General features: G+C 39.8%; 1 protein-coding gene across 1 annotated transcript; it reads right to left on the bottom strand.

Annotated features, from left to right (window-relative positions):
• Positions 1-3,595: 3,595 nt before the first annotated feature.
• LOC127442879 (gastrula zinc finger protein XlCGF26.1-like) lies at positions 3,596-22,670 on the bottom strand. Its single transcript, XM_051701168.1, has 3 exons — positions 22,517-22,670; positions 16,136-16,258; positions 3,596-6,126 (listed from the first exon to the last, which is right to left on the bottom strand). Exons 2-3 carry the CDS (start codon positions 16,239-16,241, stop codon positions 4,583-4,585), a joined length of 1,650 nt encoding a protein of 549 aa, XP_051557128.1. The 5' UTR covers positions 16,242-16,258; positions 22,517-22,670; the 3' UTR covers positions 3,596-4,582.
• Between the last annotated feature and the right edge of the window lie 562 nt (positions 22,671-23,232).

The following is a 23,232-nucleotide window of genomic DNA, read 5'->3' as shown; positions in this document are numbered from 1 at the left end:
GCTTAATATTTAGCTTTCAACCAGTGGAGCTGAGGTTATTTTACAGAGAACAGTGCAAGTAAATGCTGGCCAGCATTCTAACGTGCACCACCTTCCCCGGCCAGTGGGAGAGGCAGGTGAACTTTCCCTTAACTGGTGTCTGGTACTGTAACAGCCATTTTTAGGCCCTAGAATTGAAGTGATTGTTGCTTGGGATAGTGATCGTCGGGGCGACGATCCAAGAGTGAGGAGTAGATTGTGGTGGGAAAGACCGTTGTCTCCCTGTAACGTTCTCTCAGAGCGTTTTTTTTTTACCACACCCCTTTAGTATTAAGTGGGTTTTGGTATCCAATCCGCATGCACCGTGGGGTACCATGCACCATGGGGTCAGCCCTGAAGCTTTAACGCAACAGACACTCTCTGGAATGGAGGTGTATTTGCAGAGAAAGCACAGACGTAATCATTAGTTTGTCAGCAAAACACACAGCATGAACAAAATAAACGAGCTGGAGGAAATCAGCAGGTTTATTTGCAGAGACAGAGATGCTGTTATTAATTCATATGTAAACACACAACGAACAGCAGGTTTATTTGCATAACATAAGACAAACAAAAGTTAGAAAAAGCCAAAGGTTGAAACCGCACCCCTCTGAAATCACCCCAATAAACTATACATACTGAAATGGTGGAGATGCAGTCATTAGTTCATCTGCAAACACACAAAACGAACAGCATAAACACACTGAAGGAAAGCAGCAGTCAACCAACAGTGCTAAGAGAATACTATGCAATGTATGCATGAACTAACGCTACCGTAAAAGAGAAGCTGACGGTAAACACCTATGTATATACATACATACACACACAGAGAATAGCAAGGCAGCCTAACTCCACATACCTTTAGCGTAGAAACATGCAGTACCAGAAAGGGGCGCGGTCATCGGACAGTGACGCTTTTCCATGTAATATACCACACAGTGCATGTGGATTGGATACCAAAACCCACCTAATACTAAAGGGGTGTGGTAAAACAAATATTCTGGAAGAACGATACAGGGAGACAACCATCTTTTCCACCACACTTGTATAGCTCTTTTAGCTTTCCCAAGCCTTGGAATACTGTGGGGTAACAGGCAATGAAATCTTTCTGTTTGGCCTGTACTGTGTGTAGGCTTTGAATTATTTGTAAAGCTTCGATAACAGGAAGCCCCAACAGTGCTTTTTACAGTCCTGTAACAAAATAAAAATTTTGGGCATTAAGGGCCTGATTCCCAGCCCATACAGAACTGTGCGGGCTGGCTTTAGAGCACCATGTACATCTGCAGAAAAACTGCTGCTTGGGACATTTTTTTGTGACATTTATGGCATTCTGACTCACTTGCTGGACACCCTTTCCAGTTGTGTTTCTTTGTATATCCACATCTTCCACAACCTGAAACATTACAGTCTTTATCCAATTTACAGTGAGCCTTTGGCTTTTGCTATTTTACACTCTTTTGTGTCTGTCTTGTCTTTGTGCATACAGCATCAACATTCTCTTCTGTCTGTCTGTCACGTGAGCTGCCGCGCAGAATTGGCTGTTGTCTTTTTATAACCTTGATATAGTCTCACTTTAGTCATCGCTTTTGATAATGTGAGCTCAGGGTCTAATTGCAAACTTTCAGACAGTCTTGCATCCAGTATGCCAACTAAAATCCTGTCCCTTATTAATTCCTATCTTAGAGCTCCAAACTCACAATGTTCCGCAAGCACATGGGCAGCAGTAATAAAAGCTTTAACGCTCTCCCCCAGCTCTTGATGGCATCTGTTGAAATGTGCTCGCTCAAAGATTATATTGCGTTTGCTAAAACAATGCTGTGTGAAAGCTGTTTTCACTCTGTCATTTGACATCTCCTCAGCAGCTAATGGCAGGTCATTCAGAATATCTTCAGATTTGTCTCCTATTGTGTACAAGAATGTGTTGACCTGATACTCCTATGACTGTTTGTCTAAGCCCATCACAATTCTATAACGCTCAGTGTCGTATCTATTTGGGCCATTCACTCACATCGCTAAACTCAAACTGGCCAGGAGACATCAGCTCCGATGTCAACGGTGGCAAATTTGTTGTTTCATCCATCTTCTTTTTTAGCTATTCTCAGTTAAGTCACTGCTTTTACTACCGTCACACACTTGTGGTTTCCCTCCCTGTGTACAGTTTATTTTCACAGTTTTACATTTCAGTGTGGGTAACATCATATAACAATTGTTCCTTTTACAGAACAACTTTTTTTTTAAAAGCACAGTGTACACAATTTGGTCACTTTTGAATGCAAATCAGCAGTGTGTTAAACTGAAAATGCTGAGCAGATTTCTGAGGTACAATACAGACTGTTGTTTGTCATAATGCTTTAAAAGTAGAATATTGTGCGTAATCTGAGCTTCCACGCCCACTGCGTCACTATCAAAAGGTCACACATGCGGCAACAATTTCTGAAACGTACTGACATTTATCTAAAATAAACTAACTCTGGAACATAACCTGCTCCGGAGCAGGTTATGTTCAGAGAGTAAGTTGCTATGGCCACTAACAAACCTTGAAAGTTACCTCGGTTTTTGGAACCGAAAGTTGAGGTTATCCGCTTACTTGGAGTAAACTTACTCGTGTAAGTCACTGAACCTGCTTTCTGGAATACCCCCCTGCTGAATGTCTTATATACAAATTGCAGATGAGCAAACAACATAAAAAATATGTCTTCCAGATGTGATCAAACATCAAATAGACACCTGGATGATGTATGTGGGCAGTGTACTGGAAGCTCAAGGTGTCATTGGAAAATGGAGATCCCATTGAATGAATATCATATTGACACTGACAATGATATATTATATTATCAATAGTTGAAAATATGTTTTGCAGATTATTTGTTAATCATGCTTTTCCTGATGGACTGCATATTTTGTTCTGGACATCTGAGATATAACATTGGATTATTCACCCAAGCAAGCTCACAGACAAGTAAAAAATGGCTCATCTAAAGTGATCGTTTTGCTTTAGTAGACATTAATTTTTCCACTGGAGTCGTATGGATAACTTTTACAATTGTCTTTGCTTTTTGGAGCTTTAAAGTGTTGATCACGATTCATTTGAATGGACCTACAGAGCTGAGATACCCTTCTAAAAATCTGTTTGTGTTCTGCTGAAGAAAGTCATACAAATTTGCGATGGCATGAGGGTGAGTAAATGATGAGGGAAGATTTATTTTTGGGTGGACTAACAATGAGAAGTTTGTCTTTGATTTCTTACAGAGATCATATTTCACTTTGTGATTCTTTTGAATTCCTGAGAAAAAGAGCTTTCATTTGAAATATTTTGCAATGTTGCGAAATATTGTATTGTGATATACTGTATAGTGTTTCCCGCATTTGGCTGCCAAGCTCACTATCACTATTATTTTAGTCACTAGCAGGACTTACACCAAAGTATCTACCCAACACCTACTATTTTGGGGATAATGCTTAATGCCAATTCATCAACATCCAGAATATATTTTTAAAACTGGATAAATTGGTTTATATACACTGTTCATTGTACTGTACCTGCGAAATGTCCAGATATTTTTGCCCAATCTCCCCAACAAGATTAAAATCTTTATTACTGGTAATTTCATACATTATATTCAGCAAAATATACAATCAACACCAAATAGTATACAAAACCTCATAAGAAAATACATTTAATGTTCCCCTTTTCAACCATAAACTACCACATGTCCAAAACTTTGTGTTTTTATCAAACAATTTACAAAACAGCAAAGTCCCTTTAATACATAATAATGCATGCAAGTACAGTTCCAATCTGTGTGAGCAGGGAAAGACTGAAATGTCTAAAATTGCTGATCTGGGCCCGTATTCACACACAAAATCTTAAGGCTAAAAGTAACTTCTAACCCAGAAATTTAGGAGCAACTAGGTTTAGGACTCATTTTTCATAAAAGAGTAATAAGTGAAACAATTTAAGGCTGAAAGTAGCTCCTTAACCACACACAATCCAAAGAATGGCTGCTGCTGACAATTCACATTGCAATCTAGACAATGCAATAAACACACACATACACACTATACACACAGAATATACATAAAGAATATATACACACAGCTTTCTGACAGAAGTGGAACCTGACGTGGTCTTCTACAGTTGAAGCCCACTCGCCTCAAGGTGTGACGTGTTGTGCATTCTGAGACGCTATTCTGCTCACTACAATTGTACAGAGTGGTTATCTGAGCTACCGTAGCCTTTCTGTCCGCTCAAAACAGTATGGCCATTCTCTGTTGACATCTCTCATCAACAAGGTGTTTCCATCCACAAAACTGTCACTTACTGGATGTTTTTTGTTTTGGCTCTAGAGTAAACTCTAGAGACCTTTGTGTGTGAAATTCCAGGAAATCAGCAGTTCTTAAACCAGCTCTTTTAAATGCATTCCTACCAGTTGCCATATTTAGACTTACGATTTCTACCATTCATATGTATAGGAAGGTCCCATCTCATCCTTATAATAATGTCTCTCAAAATAGGCATACTATTAATTAATTAGTAACTGCCCAAAATAATATTATTTAACAGTTAACACAATTTCACTCTTTTAGTCGTTAGATGGTGTAATTTCTCTCTTGAATGACATTTCATATGAGCTCGTAGTGTTGCTTTTTTCCCGAAACTCTTCCCACACTGAAGGCATGTGAAAGGCTTCTCTCCAGTGTGAGTTCTTAGATGGATTTTCAGATTTCCTTTATGTGTGAAACTCTTTCCACACTGAAGGCATTTGAAAGGCCTCTCTCCAGTGTGAGTTTTCAAGTGAATATTCAGACTTGGTTTATATGTGAAACTCTTTCCACACTGAGGGCATGTGAAAGGCTTTTCTCCAGTGTGAATTCTCAAGTGATCCACAAGGGAATATTTGTTGTTGAAACTCTTGCCACACTGATGGCAAGTGAAAGGTCTTTCCCCTGTGTGAATTCTCATGTGATTTTTAAGGGAATTGTTATCTATTAAACTCTTTCCACACTGAAGGCATGTGTATGGAGTCTCTCCAGTGTGTATTCTCATGTGCTCATTGTAACTTTTGCAATGTGTGAAACTCTTTCCACACTGATGACACGAGTAAGGCCTCTCCCCAGTGTGAATTCTCATGTGCTCCTTATAACTTTTGTGGTGTGTGAAACACTTTCCACACTGATGACATGAGTAAGGCTTTTCCCCAGTGTGAATTCTCATGTGGATATTAAGACTTGATTTATGTGTGAAACTCATTCCACACTGATTACATGTGTAAGGCTTCTCCCCAGTGTGAATTCTCATGTGGATATTAAGACTTGATTTATGTGTGAAATTCTTTCCACACTGAAGGCATGTGTATGGAGTCTCTCCAGTGTGAATTCTCATGTGCTCCTTATAACTTTTGCTATGTGTGAAACTCCTTCCACACTGATGACACGAGTAAGGCTTCTCCCCATTGTGAATTCTCATGTGCTCCTTATAACTTTTGCAATGTGTGAAACTCTTTCCACACTGATGACACGAGTAAGGCCTCTCCCCAGTGTGAATTCTCATGTGCTCCTTATGACTTTTGTGGTGTGTGAAACACTTTCCACACTGATTACATGTATAAGGCTTCTCCCCAGTGTGAATTCTCATGTGGATATTAAGACTTGATTTATGTGTGAAATTCTTTCCACACTGAAGGCATGTGTATGGAGTCTCTCCAGTGTGAATTCTCATGTGCTCATTATAACTTTTGCTATGTGTGAAACTCTTTCCACACTGATGACATGAGTAAGGCTTCTCCCCATTGTGAATTCTCATGTGCCTTTCAAGGGTTCCTTTAACTAAGAAACTCTTTCCACACTGCTGACATTTGAAAGGTTTCTTTCCAGAGTGAATTCTCATGTGCTTTCTAAAAGCTATTTTATGTCTGAAACTATTTCCACATTGAGGGCAGGTGAAAGAATGTTCTATTTGTATTATTTGAGTTTCTTTTCCTGAGTGTTTCATTTCAGTCTGTGAGCAACAATAAGATTTTTTTCCAGTTATGAATTTATCAGCCTCCTGGTACTGATGTTTCTCCTCTTCATTCAGTGCTTCACTTTCCTCTTTCAGCTTCATCAGGTCTAAAATAAAAACAAATTAGTCAATAAATACAAGAGGGATAAAACTGAAAAGGAGATAAAAGTGAACAACATAAATTATACAAAGTAACTCAAGGTTAACTCTTCCAAGATGAGCCACTTAATACGAGAATGACAGAGGCAACACATTTTTGCCCGCCCCTCTGATTGAAAATGAATCGTGCCCTAGTTGGTAACTTCCGAGCAGCATCCACTTCCACTGCTTTATATCTGCACATGAAAAATGTCTCCTCACCTGCTAGAAACCAGTAATGTTATGCCTTTAGCAGCATTTCTGAATCCTGGTCCTGGAATAACAACACCCCACAACTGGGATTTCTCCCTTATTTCACACACCCAATTCAGTTTATGGAGCATCTACTACTGAGCTGTGGATTTCTTCAGATGTGTTAATTTAGGGAGACATCCAAACTGTGCAGTGTTGGTGGTACTTTAGGACAGATGTCAGGAAACACTGGCATATAGCACTGTACAGTACAGGTCAAGCTTATCACTACTAGGCTTACTAAACAAAATACAAATACTGATTCAGGACTGAATAACCTGATGCAAATAATGGTGTTAATAATGGTACACAGAATAAATACTAACATACAGTAGAGAGTACATCACTGTGGGCGTGTTTGATATATGGTGTTCTTTTACCTAGATAAACAGTGTTTGAATCACAATACAACACTGATATATTGTCAACATTTACTCATTTCTTGTTCATCTGTATTGGACTTGCACAACGGCTCCAGCCTCATTGTCAGCAAAGACCACAATGTGCTGTGTTTCCTTGTGGGCTGGTTAAGTAGTATTGTTGTCTGTAAGATACATTTTCGGTTCTCAAGTCAGTGGAAAACCAGTCATTTACTTGGTATTGAGCTTGTTCCTCAGACTCCGTGGCTAAACACTGGCTCTGGCATGAAAAGCAGTATGGTGGGCATGGATATGTGTGTGTAGCTGTGGCTTTTGAAACTAAAGTCTAACTGTTCAAGCCATTCGACATTTCCCAATGTTTCAATAAGACCAAGGGAAACTACGCCCATCAAGGCACTTCACAGAGACTTTAAAGATGATGAATATCCATTATGTAAAACATGTGGACAGAAGTCATTGGATGAGGTCCAACACATCACTGAAATGGGAAAGGATGTTCATCTAGGCATCCAATAATTAACTAGCAAGTTCAATATTTTTTGGCATGTTGCTTTTAGAGGGATGAATTGAAAGACTTCTCTGAGAGCATTTAAGCATGCTGACAGCATATTGTGCTTTAACGTGGAGTTACTATCAGCCCAGTAAACTGAGAAGTCTCGATTTATACTCTTTACTGAAAGCACTGCTTGTGTACAAATTCAATTTCAATCACTATCAGACTTTAAATCGCCTGCTCTGAGCAATGTTCCAATTCTATGCATAGTCCACTATTACGGATAGGGTGCACTTAAGTTTAGACATCACACTTCCATTGACGCATCCCATACACTGGGGTGCAGGGTGGAGCTCACAGTGATCTCCTGGGTAAGTTGGTATCGCTAGTTAGCCAGGTGTGTTGAGCTGGTGGCGCATGAATACTGCATGTGATTTGTTTGATTTCTAATACTGGTTAGTGTTTTTTTTTAATTAATTTTTTTTAGTAAATTGTCTGGCATTTTGTGCATGATCAAAACAAGAGAGATTTGATTCTAGCACATTTTTCAGAAAAGATTTTGCCCGTGCTGATTTTGCCCAACTGTTGAAAGAGCTTGCCGTCTTTAATAAACTTGACTTAGCACCAAATTACGAAAATTTTAAATATTTAGAGAACTGATGTGGTGGTTTGGAATCACAGATGAGACTGAAAGATAATAAACAAGAGATGCTCGTAATGGAACGAGAGTGACTGGCTTTGCAGCAAGAACGGTTTGAGTTGGAATTAAGGCAGTTTCAACAAGAGTATCAGAAGGAGACGGAGAGAGCTAAACTGGAAATACAGAGATTTGTCGGTAGGGCCCAGGAGGCCGATCCCAACCTTGAGGAACTGGTGTGAATCTTAAACATTCAATGGGACTGATGCGATTCTTCAGTTTTCATGGGAGTGATGTGATAAGAAGATTAATATTAGAGAAAGCAAACAAAACTACATTTATGTAATTTTTTTAATATTTGCTTTTTGCTCCTTTTGGGGAGGAGGAGGGAGTGGGGGCATATTATGGATAGTGTTTACTTTAGTTTAGACACCACACTTCCATTTACACATCCCATACACTGAGGGCAGGGTGGAGCTTACATGCCCAGATACAGGAAAAACAGGGCTCCAGACTAAAACAAATGACAAAGAAACCATTGGCTCATAATTATATATATATATATATATATACACACATACAAACATACACACACACACACACACACACACACACATATACATACACACACATACACACACACAGTTGAAGTCAGAAATTTACATACATTTAGGTTGAAGTCATTAAAACTTATTTTTTAGCAAACTATAAACTATATATATATACAAAATAAAGAATAGCTGATGTTCCCATTTAAAATGGGAATATTAAAATTGAAAAATAAATCAGCATAGGTTCACTGACAGTAACCAAAAAATGTATAGCATAGGATGATACATTGATGATGGGGGCTCTTGATAGTAGGAGTGGGTGGGGTGGTACTGGTGAAATGCTGGATGTTGTGGTTGTTCGCTGGTTGTGGTTGTAAAAGCTGGTTGGGCTGGTGTGGGTTGTTGTCGCTGGTGTTCATCCTCCAATTCCAGGTCTGCTAGGTACTGTAGTATATGAATTTGAGCTCTGCTTTGATTCCTTGGGAGCAGCCTGTTCACTTTAGGAACTAAGCTGAGGCAGAAATAGTTCTTTTCATCCTTTTCTCTAGGCACAGGTGGTGGTGCTGGAGTGTTTGGTTGTGTAATGATATCTAAAAGCTGTTGCTCAGCTACACTTGGCAAAACAGATCTCCTCCTCTTATGTCTCCCTTGCTGATGTTCAGCCATCAGTGCTTGAACTCTGGGGTGAGGGGAGGGGGTGTCAGACCTCAGGGCTCCAAATGGTGATGTGGGGGGTTGCTGATTGTTGACTTGATGAAGGGGTGGGGTTATCAGTTCTGGGTTGCAGGCCTTGACAGAGAAAGGAATAGAGATTCCGGTCTCGATAAGCCAGACAGCTCTGGCTCAATGTCCTCTTCAACCACACTCATGTCCAGAGGTGCTTCCTCTGGTTGTGTTCGTAGAGTGTTTCTGGAGCTAAAGATGTATTAACAGTTGGATAATTCATTTTGCCATTCATTTGTACGTTACTGAAACACTTTCATTTTTTAACTTGTAGTTGAGAAAAAATGTCAATTGCATAAAGTTCTGCAAAATCAATAATTAGCAAAAAGTTGTAATACTATCTTAACTTTGCTTTTTATCTAAGGACAGGTCTATAGAATACAGTATAGCATGCTGACCTTCTGGACTGCATATGGGGTAAAATAAAAGACTTGACTTTCTCATACTTCCACTCTCTGATTGTACCGCCAGCAGAACCACTTGGCAGATATTTTTGCCTTTTGCATTTAACAAATGTGTCCAAGTTCTTTCCAACGCTGATTGCAATCAGTTACTGTGAAAAAAATTAGATGTGTTACAAAATTAAATGTGTAACAACATTCTAACAGTTTTCTCTCCGTTTGCACAGATTCTTAGGAACAGGGGAAAGCTTTACCAGCCTTGCTACCCAATATCGAGTTGGCAAAAGCACTGTTGCCGGGAGTGTGCACATGACTTGCAGAACTATTGAAAGGCAACTGATGGCAACTGTAGAGCTGAGGAGGGCGGGGCCGGGCTGGAATGAGACACACCCGGTCCCCAATCAGCCTGATGGGGCGCGCGAGGGATAAAGGCGGCCGGGGACGACAGTTCGGGAGAGAGAGAATTACAGACAGCTGTGCTGTGTTTTTAGTTGTGTGTTTTTGTTTGGGTTTTTGTTTAATAAATTATTATTTAAGTTGTCAAGCCGGTTCTCGCCTCCTCCTTTCCTCGAAACCCCCTTACACTGGTGCCGAAACCCGGGAAGGAGGAGGGATTCCCGTCGCAGAGTCCTCGACACTGCCGTCCACCCAGGGGAGCGCCGCTGCCGTCCGACGGGGGACGGAGTAGCCCGACTACCCGGACGCGGGGAACGGCCGCCGTCCGCGAGGCGAGTGGGGACGGGACTCCCCGACCGCCTGGAGCGAGGGAGCCGCTGCCGGGGGCGGAGGAGTGCCCTGCCGTCCCCCGGGAACGCGGAGGGGTTGAGAGAAGACCGCCGTCCGCGGGGGGGAGGAGGGAAATGACTCCCCGACCGCCTGGAGTGGTAGGGCCGCTGCCAGGGGCGGAGGAGAGTCCCCACGGGACGCCGGGAACGCGGAGGGGCATTCTGTCCGCTGGGGGTCGGAGGTCTGACTCCGGTCCGCCCGGGGAGGAGCGGCTGCAGTCCGCCTGAGAGGGTGGAGTAGTGATCGAGGACCACGCGACGGCGCATCAGAGAACCGGTGAGGGTTTTTTTTTTTTTTTTCTCTCTCTCCTCTCTCTCTCTCTGCCGCTCCGTGTTGGCCTTTCCCTCGCCATTTTGTGTTGTTTTTTTCTCCTCCCAGGTCGAGGAAGGCGGGGAGGACCCGCCGGCAGTCGGGGCATAAGGCACGCCCCCCCCACCCGGAGAGGAAGGGTGAGGGGGGATGTACGTCATGCCGGGGGCTCCCCGGCCTGAGGCAACGCCGGGAGGAGTGTGGAGCCGAGGAGGGCGGGGCCGGGTTGGAATGAGACACACCCGGTCCCCAATCAGCCTGATGGGGCGCGCGAGGGATAAAGGCGGCCGGGGACGACGGTTCGAGAGAGAGAGAATTACAGACAGCTGTGCTGTGTTTTTAGTTGTGTGTTTTTGTTTGGGTTTTTGTTTAATAAATTATTATTTAAGTTGTCAAGCCGGTTCTCGCCTCCTCCTTTCCTCAAAACCCCCTTACACTGGTGCCGAAACCCGGGAAGGAGGAGGGATTCCCGTCGCAGAGTCCTCGACACTGCCGTCCACCCAGGGGAGCGCCGCTGCCGTCCGACGGGGGACGGAGTAGCCCGACTACCCGGACGCGGGGAACGGCCGCCGTCCGCGAGGCGAGTGGGGACGGGACTCCACGACCACCTGGAGCGAGGGAGCCGCTGCCGGGGGCGGAGGAGTGCCCTGCCGTCCCCCGGGAACGCGGAGGGGTCGAGAGAAGACCGCCGTCCGCGGGGGGAGGAGGGAAGTGACTCCCCGACCGCCTGGAGTGGTAGGGCCGCTGCCAGGGGCGGAGGAGAGTCTCCACGGGACGCCGGGAACGCGGAGGGGCGTTCTGTCCGCTGGGGGTCGGAGGTCTGACTCCGGTCCGCCCGGGGAGGAGCGGCTGCAGTCCGCCTGAGAGGGTGGAGTAGTGATCGAGGACCACGCGACGGCGCATCAGAGAACCGGTGAGTTTCTTTTTCTCTCTCTCCTCTCTGCCGCTCCGTGTTGGCCTTTCCCTCGCCATTTTGTGTTGTTGTTTTTTCTCCTCCCAGGTCGAGGAAGGCGGGGAGGACCCGCCGGCAGTCGGGGCATAAGGCACGCCCCCCCACCCGGAGAGGAAGGGTGGGGGGGATGTACGTCATGCCGGGGGCTCCCCGGCCTGAGGCAACGCCGGGAGGAGTGTAGAGCTGAGGAGGGCGGGGCCGGGCTGGAATGAGACACACCCGGTCCCCAATCAGCCTGATGGGGCGCGCGAGGGATAAAGGCGGCCGGGGACGACAGTTCGGGAGAGAGAGAATTACAGACAGCTGTGCTGTGTTTTTAGTTGTGTGTTTTTGTTTAATAAATTATTATTTAAGTTGTCAAGCCGGTTCTCGCCTCCTCCTTTCCTCTAAACCCCCTTACAGCAACACAATTCCCATAACGTACTGAAACCATGTGGAAAGACATTGCCTTCAAGTTCCGGACAAAATGGAACTTCCCCAACTGCCTGGGTGCCATTGATGGTAAACGTGCAAATATCTGCTCCTGCACATTCTGGCAGCTTGTACTTCAACTACAAGAACACATTTTCCATTGTTCTTCTAGCACTGGTGGATGCTGACAACAAATTCACCTTTGCCCAAGTCAGTGACTTTGGCAGAGCCAGTGATGGTGGGGTGTATAATAGCTCTGCACTTGGAAGAGGAATGGAAGCCAAAACCATGTCTGTGCCTGCTGATTGTCCTTTACCGGAATCAGGGGTACAAGGACCCATGCCATACAAAATGGTGGGAGATGCTGCATTTCCTTTAAAATCATACTTGATGAGACCATTTCCTGGAGTCCATATTCCACAGCGGAGACGGATTTTCAACTATCTCGAACCAGGATGGTGGTGGAGTGCACATTTGGAATTCTTTGTTCCAGATAGATTGTACTCCATACCAGAATGAATGTGAAGCCAGAGAATTCAGACTCTATTGTGATGGCAACATACATCCTTCACAACTACTTACTGACGACATCACAAAACCAAAGGTAGCTTGATGAGGCAGAGAAGTTCTACAACCTGCCAGACACATAGGTGGAACAAGGGGAAGCAGAGAAGCATATGATGTGCGCGAAAAGCTTCACAGATTTTTCTGCTCCCCTGAAGACAGTGAGTCTTGGCAAAACCACATGGTGTATGACTTGCCATAGTTGTTGCAATGTGCACTGAAGATTGAAAACAAAGTCAACTGAGTTATGAGAGACTTTGCATTGATATTGTAAGGGATGCACCGATACCAATTTTTATTTTCCAATCCCAATATCGGAAATCTCAGTATCGGCCGATACCGATCCCAAGTCGATACCAGTGTTGTTTTTTTGCATAATCAGTTTTGAATATCTTTACATTATTGTGTGGAACTAATTGGGAGTACTTTTTAATATGTAAAGAAACACAAACCTCTAACTACACATTATTTCAGTATAAATGGATAGCTTATTAAGAAACTCTTTATTATTAACTAGTATACTGGATAATGTAGCAGCAAAATTAACAGTAATTCCAGTATAAGTCATCAGTAGAAAATAAACCAGTGTTTTATTTTTGCCTTTTTTTTCCCAAAATTTTTTTCAACTTGCATCTGGACTTTAAAGGATTCAGATCTCTTTTTTGTTCAATTTAGTTATAAGACATTGGTCCACTTTTCATTCACACAGTTATTTTTTGGAACCCATTCAACTTAGATATTGTTATAAATTGTAAACAAATACTAATGATGACAATAATAACAAAAATAAATTGTTATTAATATTGTTATTATTGACTTTTAATTTTAAATACAACAGTAATATATTTAAATCGTGCACTTTTTAAACCCTCACGCTTTTATTTTGACATTCTGAACTCTCCAGGAATCCTGTATGTGTCTGTTTGTAGGCAAGTTCACAGTAGTTTAATTCGCTTCTTATTCAAATTCTGGTAAAATGCACCTCCGGTGCCGTTCTAAATGCATATTATAAGTGAACCGAACACTGAGCATCTACATCTGACATGCTGTTCTTGAGTGGAGCTCAAATATTGCGCACCGCTGTGAAGGCTAAAAATAGCCGCGAGTGCATCACCAGCCTGTGCGTGAATGTGTCAACAGAGAAGCACCATTCGCTAACGCTGTGCATACTATATATTTACTTATTAAACACAGCCTTTTGTGATTCACAGAGCTATCACACGTCTTCAAATGGCTTTGAATAAAATGCACGAGTCATATGAACTGCTTTAATGGTGTTTTTATGGTTCTTCAATGTCATTTTTTGAGCTTGACAGTAACGAACATGACTAACACATAGTATCGGATTTGGATCGGGCTTGTCGGACCGATGCCCGATCCTTCTAAAAGCTTCAGTATCGGAGCCAATACTGATACCGATCCAGGTATCGGATCGGTGCATCCCTTGATATTATTACTGACAAGACTGGACTAGACTATTAGTTTTATTTATACTTCAACACTCTTTTTTTATCTCCTTGTTTAAAATTGTGTGAAAAATGTGTGAAAACTAAAAATAAACATTGGAATTAAAACAATTGCAGTGTCATTACAAATGTATCTTTCAACTAAAATAAATTGAGCCATGATAATAACTAAGTTGTTACATGTATAGGCTGCCAACACAAATTAAGTACAACTCTGTATCCACATCTGGTTACAGAGGAGAAACTGCACAGTAAATGTGTTAACATAAAATTAACTTAAAGATGCATGTATTGACATTAAATTTGTTGGCGTAAATGTAATGTTGATTAATATTCTAATGTACATAACACCTTCGAAATGTGATGTTACCTGGCAACAAAAAAAATTGAACTATTAACTTACCATCTGCACAAACTGTCAAAGCTACTGCCTCCCAAGCCTTTTCCTTGGCTAACAAATCTTTGCATAAAGAATGCTGAGGGTTGTAAAGCACTTTGTATTTCTCCCCCTCCACAATCAGTCTGGCATCGTCCATCGCTTTAGCCTTGCAAAGCTGAGATTATTGCTGCTTCAAGGACAACAGCAGGCAGTCATGTGCACTTCATCTTTATCAGCACACTTGGTCCTGATTGGTTAATGTTTTGTCTATACTACACATCTACGTATATACAGAATAGAAAAGGGTCCGGCAATTTATTAATACTTTATTATGTTATATTTTATTGAGTTTACTTTCATGCAGACATATAAAATGTAGTGCACTATAGGTTCGGTTTGAATAATTTTGATTTGCTTTTGTGTCTTTTCAATAATCTGATTATTTTAGTGTTGTACTGCACCTAGACCCACTGAGCTCAGCATGAGCCGCGCTGCAAAAACGGGCTCAACACAGAAACTATCTGCTCACTGCTGCGTCTGGGACACTTCTGGGTCACCTCACGTCTCAAGCAGTATAAACAGTGTCATCTGGTAATATGTGCACCGAAACGAAAACATGCCACTCATGCCTCACTCACGGAGGATGTGTGAACCCGGTGTGAGGCTTTATATACCATAGCTGTGGGAAAGGTTCAGTATATTAGTAAACATTGATCTGCTTCTTTGTGAGAGCATGAAAATTCCAAAACACTTTGTCATAATATTTTGTCTGAAAGGTGTGATGAAAGAAAGATCAAGAAATAAAGATTCTATTGGAGAGGGGTCACTGTGGGACAAAGAAAGTTCAGGTGTGTGTGTGTGTGTGTGTGTGTGTGTGTGATAATATTGGATGGATGAATGAATGTTGGATAAAGTTCAGGGTAGTATAAAGTTCCTCTGTGAAAAAGCAAGTGTGTACTAAAGACTGTGCGTGCGCACGTGTGTGTATGTGCGCGTGCACAGGTCAAGGCTTTTATGTTTGCAAGCACACATGCACATATGCTCCTGAACACTCTATTTTCTTTTTTTTATCTCCCCCAATCATTTTAATCATTTTTGACCGGCAACACCACAAGTGTGACTTTGTGCCATTTTGTACAAAAGCATTTAAAAACAAACTTCCCTGTTAAACATTTAAACAAACTAGTGTGTAAAGATGCTCTCTTACGATATTTAATTTGGTCAAAATAACCTAAAAAGAATGCTTTTTTCATTTAAAAACCGAGGTGTATAAGCTCAGGTCAATGAGACCTACGATCAGTAAGTTCCAAATAGAAATACAAAACCTGTCCTAATTGAAAAAAACAATTTGACAAAAAGAATATTTGTTAATAATATAGCATAATGAGAGATTTATAAGCAATTTTTAACAGGCCGGTAATTTTTTACCAGGAACACCAAAAGTGTAACAAAGTGGAGAAAAAAAAAAGAAAAAAAAAAGGACATTTGAAATGTTGGGGGGTAAACTTTGATACCCTGTGTGAGCAGAGTCAGAAAGTTTTAGTCTAATAGTATAACATTAACTAGTATTTTCAGGCAAAAGAAAATCCTCTTCGGGTCAACATGATCAAAATACAAAATGAGTGTTAACGTTCTCCAGCAGTCATTAAATAAAAATCAAGAATGGGCACCAACCTTTTTGTTCAGTATCTTCATTCTTCAGTCTGAATGGTTCTGAAATACTGACGTCTTCACTCTCCTCTTTAAACTCCTCTTTAACAATCTCCATCTTCAGTGGCATGTAATGCAGATTTCATTCTAAGGGACCGAGAGGATGAAAAAATTATCTGTTGCAACAAAAAAACAAAACAACCGTACACATAATGCCAGCTGAAACATAAGCATGAATAATTTGTAAGCACCATTGACTTCCATTGTAAGTGCCTCACTGTAACCTCGGTTTTTGCTATTTTTAAAGAAAAGGAGGAACAAGTCGAAATTAATTTTTGTTGTAATTAACATTATGCCACAAATGCTGTCAATTGAGCTTAATTTGTATTGAACCCAGAATATTCCTTTAAATGTCCATGAAACCCCAAAACACATTGAGACGTTAACAGATACACTGCCTGGCCAAAAAAAAAAAACAAAAAAAAAAAAGTCACCGTTTCGATTTAAATAAGCAGATACTTAAGAGCCTATTATTGGATTATTATTACAGTGATTAATATGTTTCAGCTGGCAACAATTATTTTAACCCTTAGGCCGTGTGTCCACCAAAGCGTTTTTTCCTGAGCGCCGCGTATTTAAAAGACAGAGCTGAGCGTCTAATTCCACGCTGAGCACAAAAGCGTTTTTTCTGGTCGCCGAGAGTTGAACATTTTCAGCTTTGGGTAAAACTGTCAGTTTTTACCCAGCCGTCCAATCACAGTGGAGGAAGGACGGGACAAAAACCACACCGACCAACCGTCACAGCCTACTTGTACAACGACTGAACAACAATGGAGGAGAAATTTCTCTGAGTATGTCTGTATCAGATGACATTTGCTATTTGGTAATGTGCTCGACTGATGTTCAAGTATTTACACACCGCAGAGTTTTTCGTTAGACGCCAGAACTCATCTCTGTGACCACCTGACGATTTCGTCCCACCTCCTTTCTTCATGCACAGAGTCCACAATATTCTCCAAGTTTGTGCCCACTGTGGAGAAATCCTCGCCATTATCTCAAGTTCCTCGTGGATAAACACGGAGACGCTGGGGAGGCAACAAGATGGCGGGCTAAGCACATGTAGTTTTCTCAGCTCTCCAGCAAACCTTTAAGTTTTTCTTAATATTCAGCCTTTTATAATCCCATTTATCGCGTATCAGTGAGTATATGGACAATGTCAGCAAAAAAAGCTTCTAATCATCCGAAAATAGTTATTCCAGGACACAAAGTGGTGGCTACAAAAACTTCGGGTTCTTCGGGTTCGTTTACGCCATGGAAATCGACTACAACGATCACAAAGAGAAACGTAAAGAATCTTCTTCCTCGCAGAATACCCCAACCAAAACCTTAGCTAAGAAGCAGAAAGGTGACGAGAGCTCCGAGATTTCCAATGCAGCTCTCCTGGAAACTTTAGTTGTCAGATTTGATCTACTAGATGGGAAATTAAGCAGCATTGAGCGCAAGATCAATGAGAACAGTTTAATGATCGTTAACCTGACAAGATCCGTGGAATTTAATGCGACGGAAATAAAGGACTGTAAAACAAAATTAAACTTGTTCGACAAACAACTCTCCTCTGTTAGCACATCACACGCAGATCTGATAAGCCGCACGTCGGAGCTCGAACGCTATAAAAGAAGATGGAACCTCAGAGTCATCGGAATGAAGGAAACAGCAGGTGAAGACATTCGAAGAGAAGTTGTCTCGCTGTTAGCGGAAATTGCTCCTCACCTGCAGCACAAGCTTGAAGACATTGTGGATACAATCCGCCGCGTTGGTCCCAAAACGAAGGATAAATCCAGGCAGGTGATCATTCAGTTCTGCATGCGGAAACACAGAGATGAGTTCTGGCGCTCCACCAAAGCTTCGGATGTCTGTAAACTCAGGGGAGTAAAGTTCACCGAAGATTTATCTAAGGGAGACAGAGAAGCCCGCGCTGCACTATGGCCGAGGATCAGTGAAGCTAGAGCTGCAGGGAAGAAAGCATACTACCGTGGTCCCTATGGCTACATAGAGGGCGCCCGGATTGTCAAGGACGGATGATTGCAACAACCGTTCACTTTCGCCTTCTTTGTTGACAAGAGGTGTAAATGGGATATCTTGCCATGTTTTTGCTGTTGAGCGAGATCTCGTTACAGTGCTCTGTTTGAGAGAAACGTTATTTTGTGTTCTATAGAGCACAGTTACATTTAACGTATTTGACTGTTCGTCCTTTCTTATTTCACATTTTACTTTTATTCATTTATTTATTTTATTATATTGTTGTTGCTCTTACTTGTTAAATGTTTTCAGTGAAATCATCTTTTTCATGTATTTCTTTAAATGCAAGGGGTCTCCGTAACTCTATCAAAAGAAAAGCTTTCTTTCTTTTTTGCAAAGGTAAAAACTCACATTGTATGTTTTTGCAAGAAACGCACTCCAACCCTGATGATATGAAGTTCTGGACGAGTCAATGGGGAGACAAAATCATTTTCAGTCATGCTTCTACACATTCTGCAGGAGTGGCAATACTGTTTAACAACTTACCTGGCAAAGTTATAAAGGTAAAGACAGACTCAAACGGACACTGGGCTTCAGTTGTTCTAAACATTAATGATGTTTTGTTTATTTTGTTCACTGTGTATGGTTACAATAATGTTCCCCTAAACAACAAATTACTTTCTGAAATTTCGGACTCTCTATTTGAATTGAAACTCGTATATCCAACTGATAATATTATCATAGGAGGAGATTTCAACATGGTTATGGATGAAGCGATAGATCGCTTTCCACCTAAATTTGATGCCTCTCACCCCAATCTTAACCTTCTTAACTTTTGTTTGAAAAATAATGTAGTAGATGCTTGGAGGGCTGGGAATCCAAATCTTAAACAATTTTCCTGGTTCAAACATAATGGTACTTCTAAATCAAGAATTGATTATTGGTTAACCTCATCTAGTCTAATTGATTTTATTGAAGATATCTCAATATCCGCAGCACCTTTAACAGATCACTGTTGTATCTCTGTATCCTTCTACTCGGGCAAAAGAGAATCACGTAACAAGGGTTACTGGAAATTCAATGCTAATTTATTAAAACATAAAGACTTTTGCTTGCAAATTAAATCCCTAATTAAAAATGTGGCACCGTGTAAGGACCTTATGTCATTCATAAGTAAATGGGAATATTTAAAACACAAGATTCGAGAGTTTTCTATACAATTTAGTAAAAATTTAAGTAAGGCCAGAGCAAAATTGAAGTTAGAATTAACAAGTGAATTAAATTATTTATGTAATAAATGTGAAATGGACAATGAAACTAAGTTACAAATTCTATCTTTACAATCCAAAATTGATGAATTATATACTCAAAAAGGTAAAGGAGCGTATGTGAGATCAAGAGCAAGATGGATAGAGAAAGTAATAATTATTTTTGTAGGCTTGAAAAGAAGCGACAAGAAAAAAATGCTATAAATTCTCTTTACGTAAATGGAGATATAAATACCAGCCCTAAAATTATTTCCTCAGAAATTTTTCAATTCTATAGTTCTTTATATAGCTCATCCTTCTCTGGATCAGACTGTAATATTTTCTTTGACAGTATACACACTAGCATACCACAATTAGACCAGGAAACTAGAGACTTATGTGAGGCTGATATCAAAATAGAGGAAGTAGATAAAGCAATAAATAAATTACGTTCAGGGAAATGTCCAGGCCCTGATGGCCTCACTTCCGAATTCTATAAATTCTTTAGGGAAGATTTGAGAGAACTATTATTTAAAGCCTTTTCTGAGTGTATCCAAGATAATTCACTATCTTCAACTATGAAACAAGGTTTAATTATTCTTATCCCTAAACCAGGTAAAGACACACGACATATAGATAACTTTTGCCCCATCACTCTACTTAACTGTGACTACAAAATTCTAGCTCATATATTTTCCGATAGACTCAAGAATAAATTAAACCAGGTAATTAGTGAATCGCAGTCTGGTTTCCTAAAAGGCAGATCAATACATAATAATATCAGATTAATTCTAGATATTTTAGACTATCATGAATGGATTGAGGATGACGGCTATATTCTTTTTTTAGATTTTAGAAAAGCATTTGATACAATTGAACATAATTTCATATTTTACACTCTTGAAAAATTCGGTTTTGGCAGTAAATTTATTTCTTTTATAAAAATGTTATATAAAGACATCAATAGTTCTATCTCACTTTCATTTGGGACGTCCCAAAGATTTAATATTTCTCGAGGAATTGGTTGCAAGGATGTCCCATTTCCCCTCTTCTATTTATCTTAGCAGTAGAAATGCTCGCTGTCTTGATAGATAAAAACAGTAACTTTGATAAATTAAATGTATTTGGAAGACAGATTGGTATTAGCCAATTAGCTGATGATACGGTGATTTTTTTAAGGGACCAACATCAAATTGTAAAAGTTATCCAATTAATTAATCTGTTCTCCAAGGCATCAGGTCTATACTTAAACATAAATAAATGTGAGTTAATTGCAATTCATGATAGTGAATTGGACTCTTTATGTAATATACCAATAAAGAAATCTGTAAAATATTTGGGGATAACTATTACTAGAGATAGCAATCAAAACATCCAAGAAAATTTTGCAAACAATCTTTTAAAAGCAAAAAATATTCTTAATTTTTGGATACAAAGAGATATCTCAATTTATGGAAGAATCTTGTTAACTAAAATGGAATTACTTTCTAGGTTTGTTTATCCAGCCTCCTCCTTAGCTATTCCACCTCACTTAGTAAAAGAATGTAACACTGTAATATTTAACTTTACTTGGAAAAATAAGCATCACTATATCAACAAAAATGATTTAGTTCATAGTTACGAAGAAGGCGGATTAAATGTTATTGACTTAGAGATAATGAATAGTGTTTTAAAAACTCAATGGTTAAGATCATTTCTTTGTAATACAAACAGCCTATGGTTTACGGTCTCCTCTTCAATATTTGGGAAAGTAGGTGGCTTGGAATTTTTGATTAAATGTGACTTTGAGTTGTCCAAATTGCCTCTTAAATTATCTGCATTCCATCAGCAGGTTCTCCTTTATTGGAAATTAGCATTTTCTCACAACTTTAGTCCACATAAAACTTGTATTTGGAACAATCGTTTTATTGTACACCATAACAAGTCTTTATTTTATGAAAAGTGGGTTCAATATAATATTTATTCCCTATTGGATATGATGGACAATTATGGTAATGTGTTCAATTACAATGATTTTTGTTCAAAACATGGATTTGTATGTCACCCTAAAGAATTTTATACAGTTATAAATGCCATACCAAAAAACATGATACTACTGATAAAAGGGATTCTTTCACACTATTCTGTGACATTCGCTCTCCCATCTCTTTGTCTGGGTAATTTGTCTATTAGAGATCATAAATGTAACAACAAATATATTAGAAGTATTTTCATTGGTAGATTTAAAGTGAAAGAACTTCATTTCAAAATAATGAATGACATATACCCATCTAAAGAATTCCTTATATCAAAGTTTGATATTGGAGAAAACACTTGTAAATTTTGTGAAACTGATATTGAAACCACTAAGCATATCTTTTTTGATTGTAATTACTCCAAGCGATTTTGGTCCCAATTATATAGTAAAATGTCATGTATTATTACATGTGTAAATCCTCTTGAATACAAACAAATTAAGTTTGGTGTACTTAAGAAAGATTAGTTCACAACACTATTTGATGAATAACCTTTTTGAACTTGCTAAATACTTTATTCACAAATGCAGATTTTTAAAAACCCCTCCTTCCTTTCCTTACTTTGTTAATGAACTTAAAGCAGTTGCCACATCTCTTGGTACCCTTTCAAATGAAAAAGCTATTACAGTAGCCAACTTTTTCAACGAGTTAAGTACCCCATAGCTTTTTGATACCCCTTTGCAAAAACGTATCTCTCAATATGTTTTTTTTTTTCTATTACTTTATATTTAATTTAAGCTTATTGCTGTCACGTATTATAATTGTTAACTATGTCTGCCTTTTGAGAACTGTAAATGGTTAACATTGTTTGTTAATGCCTATTTTGTTTGTAAATCTGTTATTCTTTTCAATAAAAAATAAATAAAATAAATAAAAAACACGGAGACGCTGCGCAACAACGGAAGTCGCGTGTTGTCATAAAGTATGAAAGTTGCGCCAACATATGGTCACATATAAAACACGTGGATTCACAGTTTAATCGATTACGGCCAGCATATAGTTCTTTCCATAGACTATCAAGTGACTTCTAAGAGAGTATCTTCAATATTAGTTTGCACAAACACATGAAATATCGTCACATGAACTGAACAAATCTGATAACACATGAAAATAAAAACACTCACCAGTTTCATCACTCGCAGCACAGTATCTTCATCTGTTTGTTCAGATATCTCAGTGGAGCCTGCTGAATAAAAAAAAAACAATGTTTCTTACAATTATAAATTCATTTCTAGATGAGCACACAGCAGACTCAGGAGCAGTGACGCAACCCTTATGACGTCACAACTGCTTCAGAGATTCTTCTTCCGTGTTATAATGGACCCCATTCATTTCCACATTTTAAAAATGAACTTGGAAAGTTGAGAATGTCCCTATGTATAATTTCAAGCTATTACACTTATGAAAATGTTACATGATTTAGATGCATTGTAATGTGTCTTTATCCCATTGCAAATTTTTTTTTTTATTTTTTTTTTTTACTTAATATCCTTTGTATGTTTTTGTGTTATTTGCTACACAATGCTAACACTGTGCAACTTGTCATGATGTTTTTTTTTTTTTTTTTTTTTTGGACTGTCTGCCTTGTTATCAGAGGGTTGATTTCTAAAGTTGCCTTGTTTGTTTGTTTGTACATTTAAAAAAAAAAAAAAAAAAACTTTGTTAATGTTTGTTAACTCATTAGTAGCATTACCGCCACCCACTGTATATACCTGCGCAAATGATGCTCTGAAAACCTGACACTACTACATATCCTCTAAAACACCAAAACAATCACAAATCCCATTTCCATGCTAACCCTTGATTTACAAGTTGAATTAAAACCTGTATGTCCCAATTT

Source organism: Myxocyprinus asiaticus, chromosome 6, assembly GCF_019703515.2.
Source record: "Myxocyprinus asiaticus isolate MX2 ecotype Aquarium Trade chromosome 6, UBuf_Myxa_2, whole genome shotgun sequence".
Classification (NCBI taxonomy): Eukaryota; Metazoa; Chordata; class Actinopteri; order Cypriniformes; family Catostomidae; genus Myxocyprinus; species Myxocyprinus asiaticus.
This window is presented reverse-complemented; position numbering and strand designations above follow the sequence as displayed.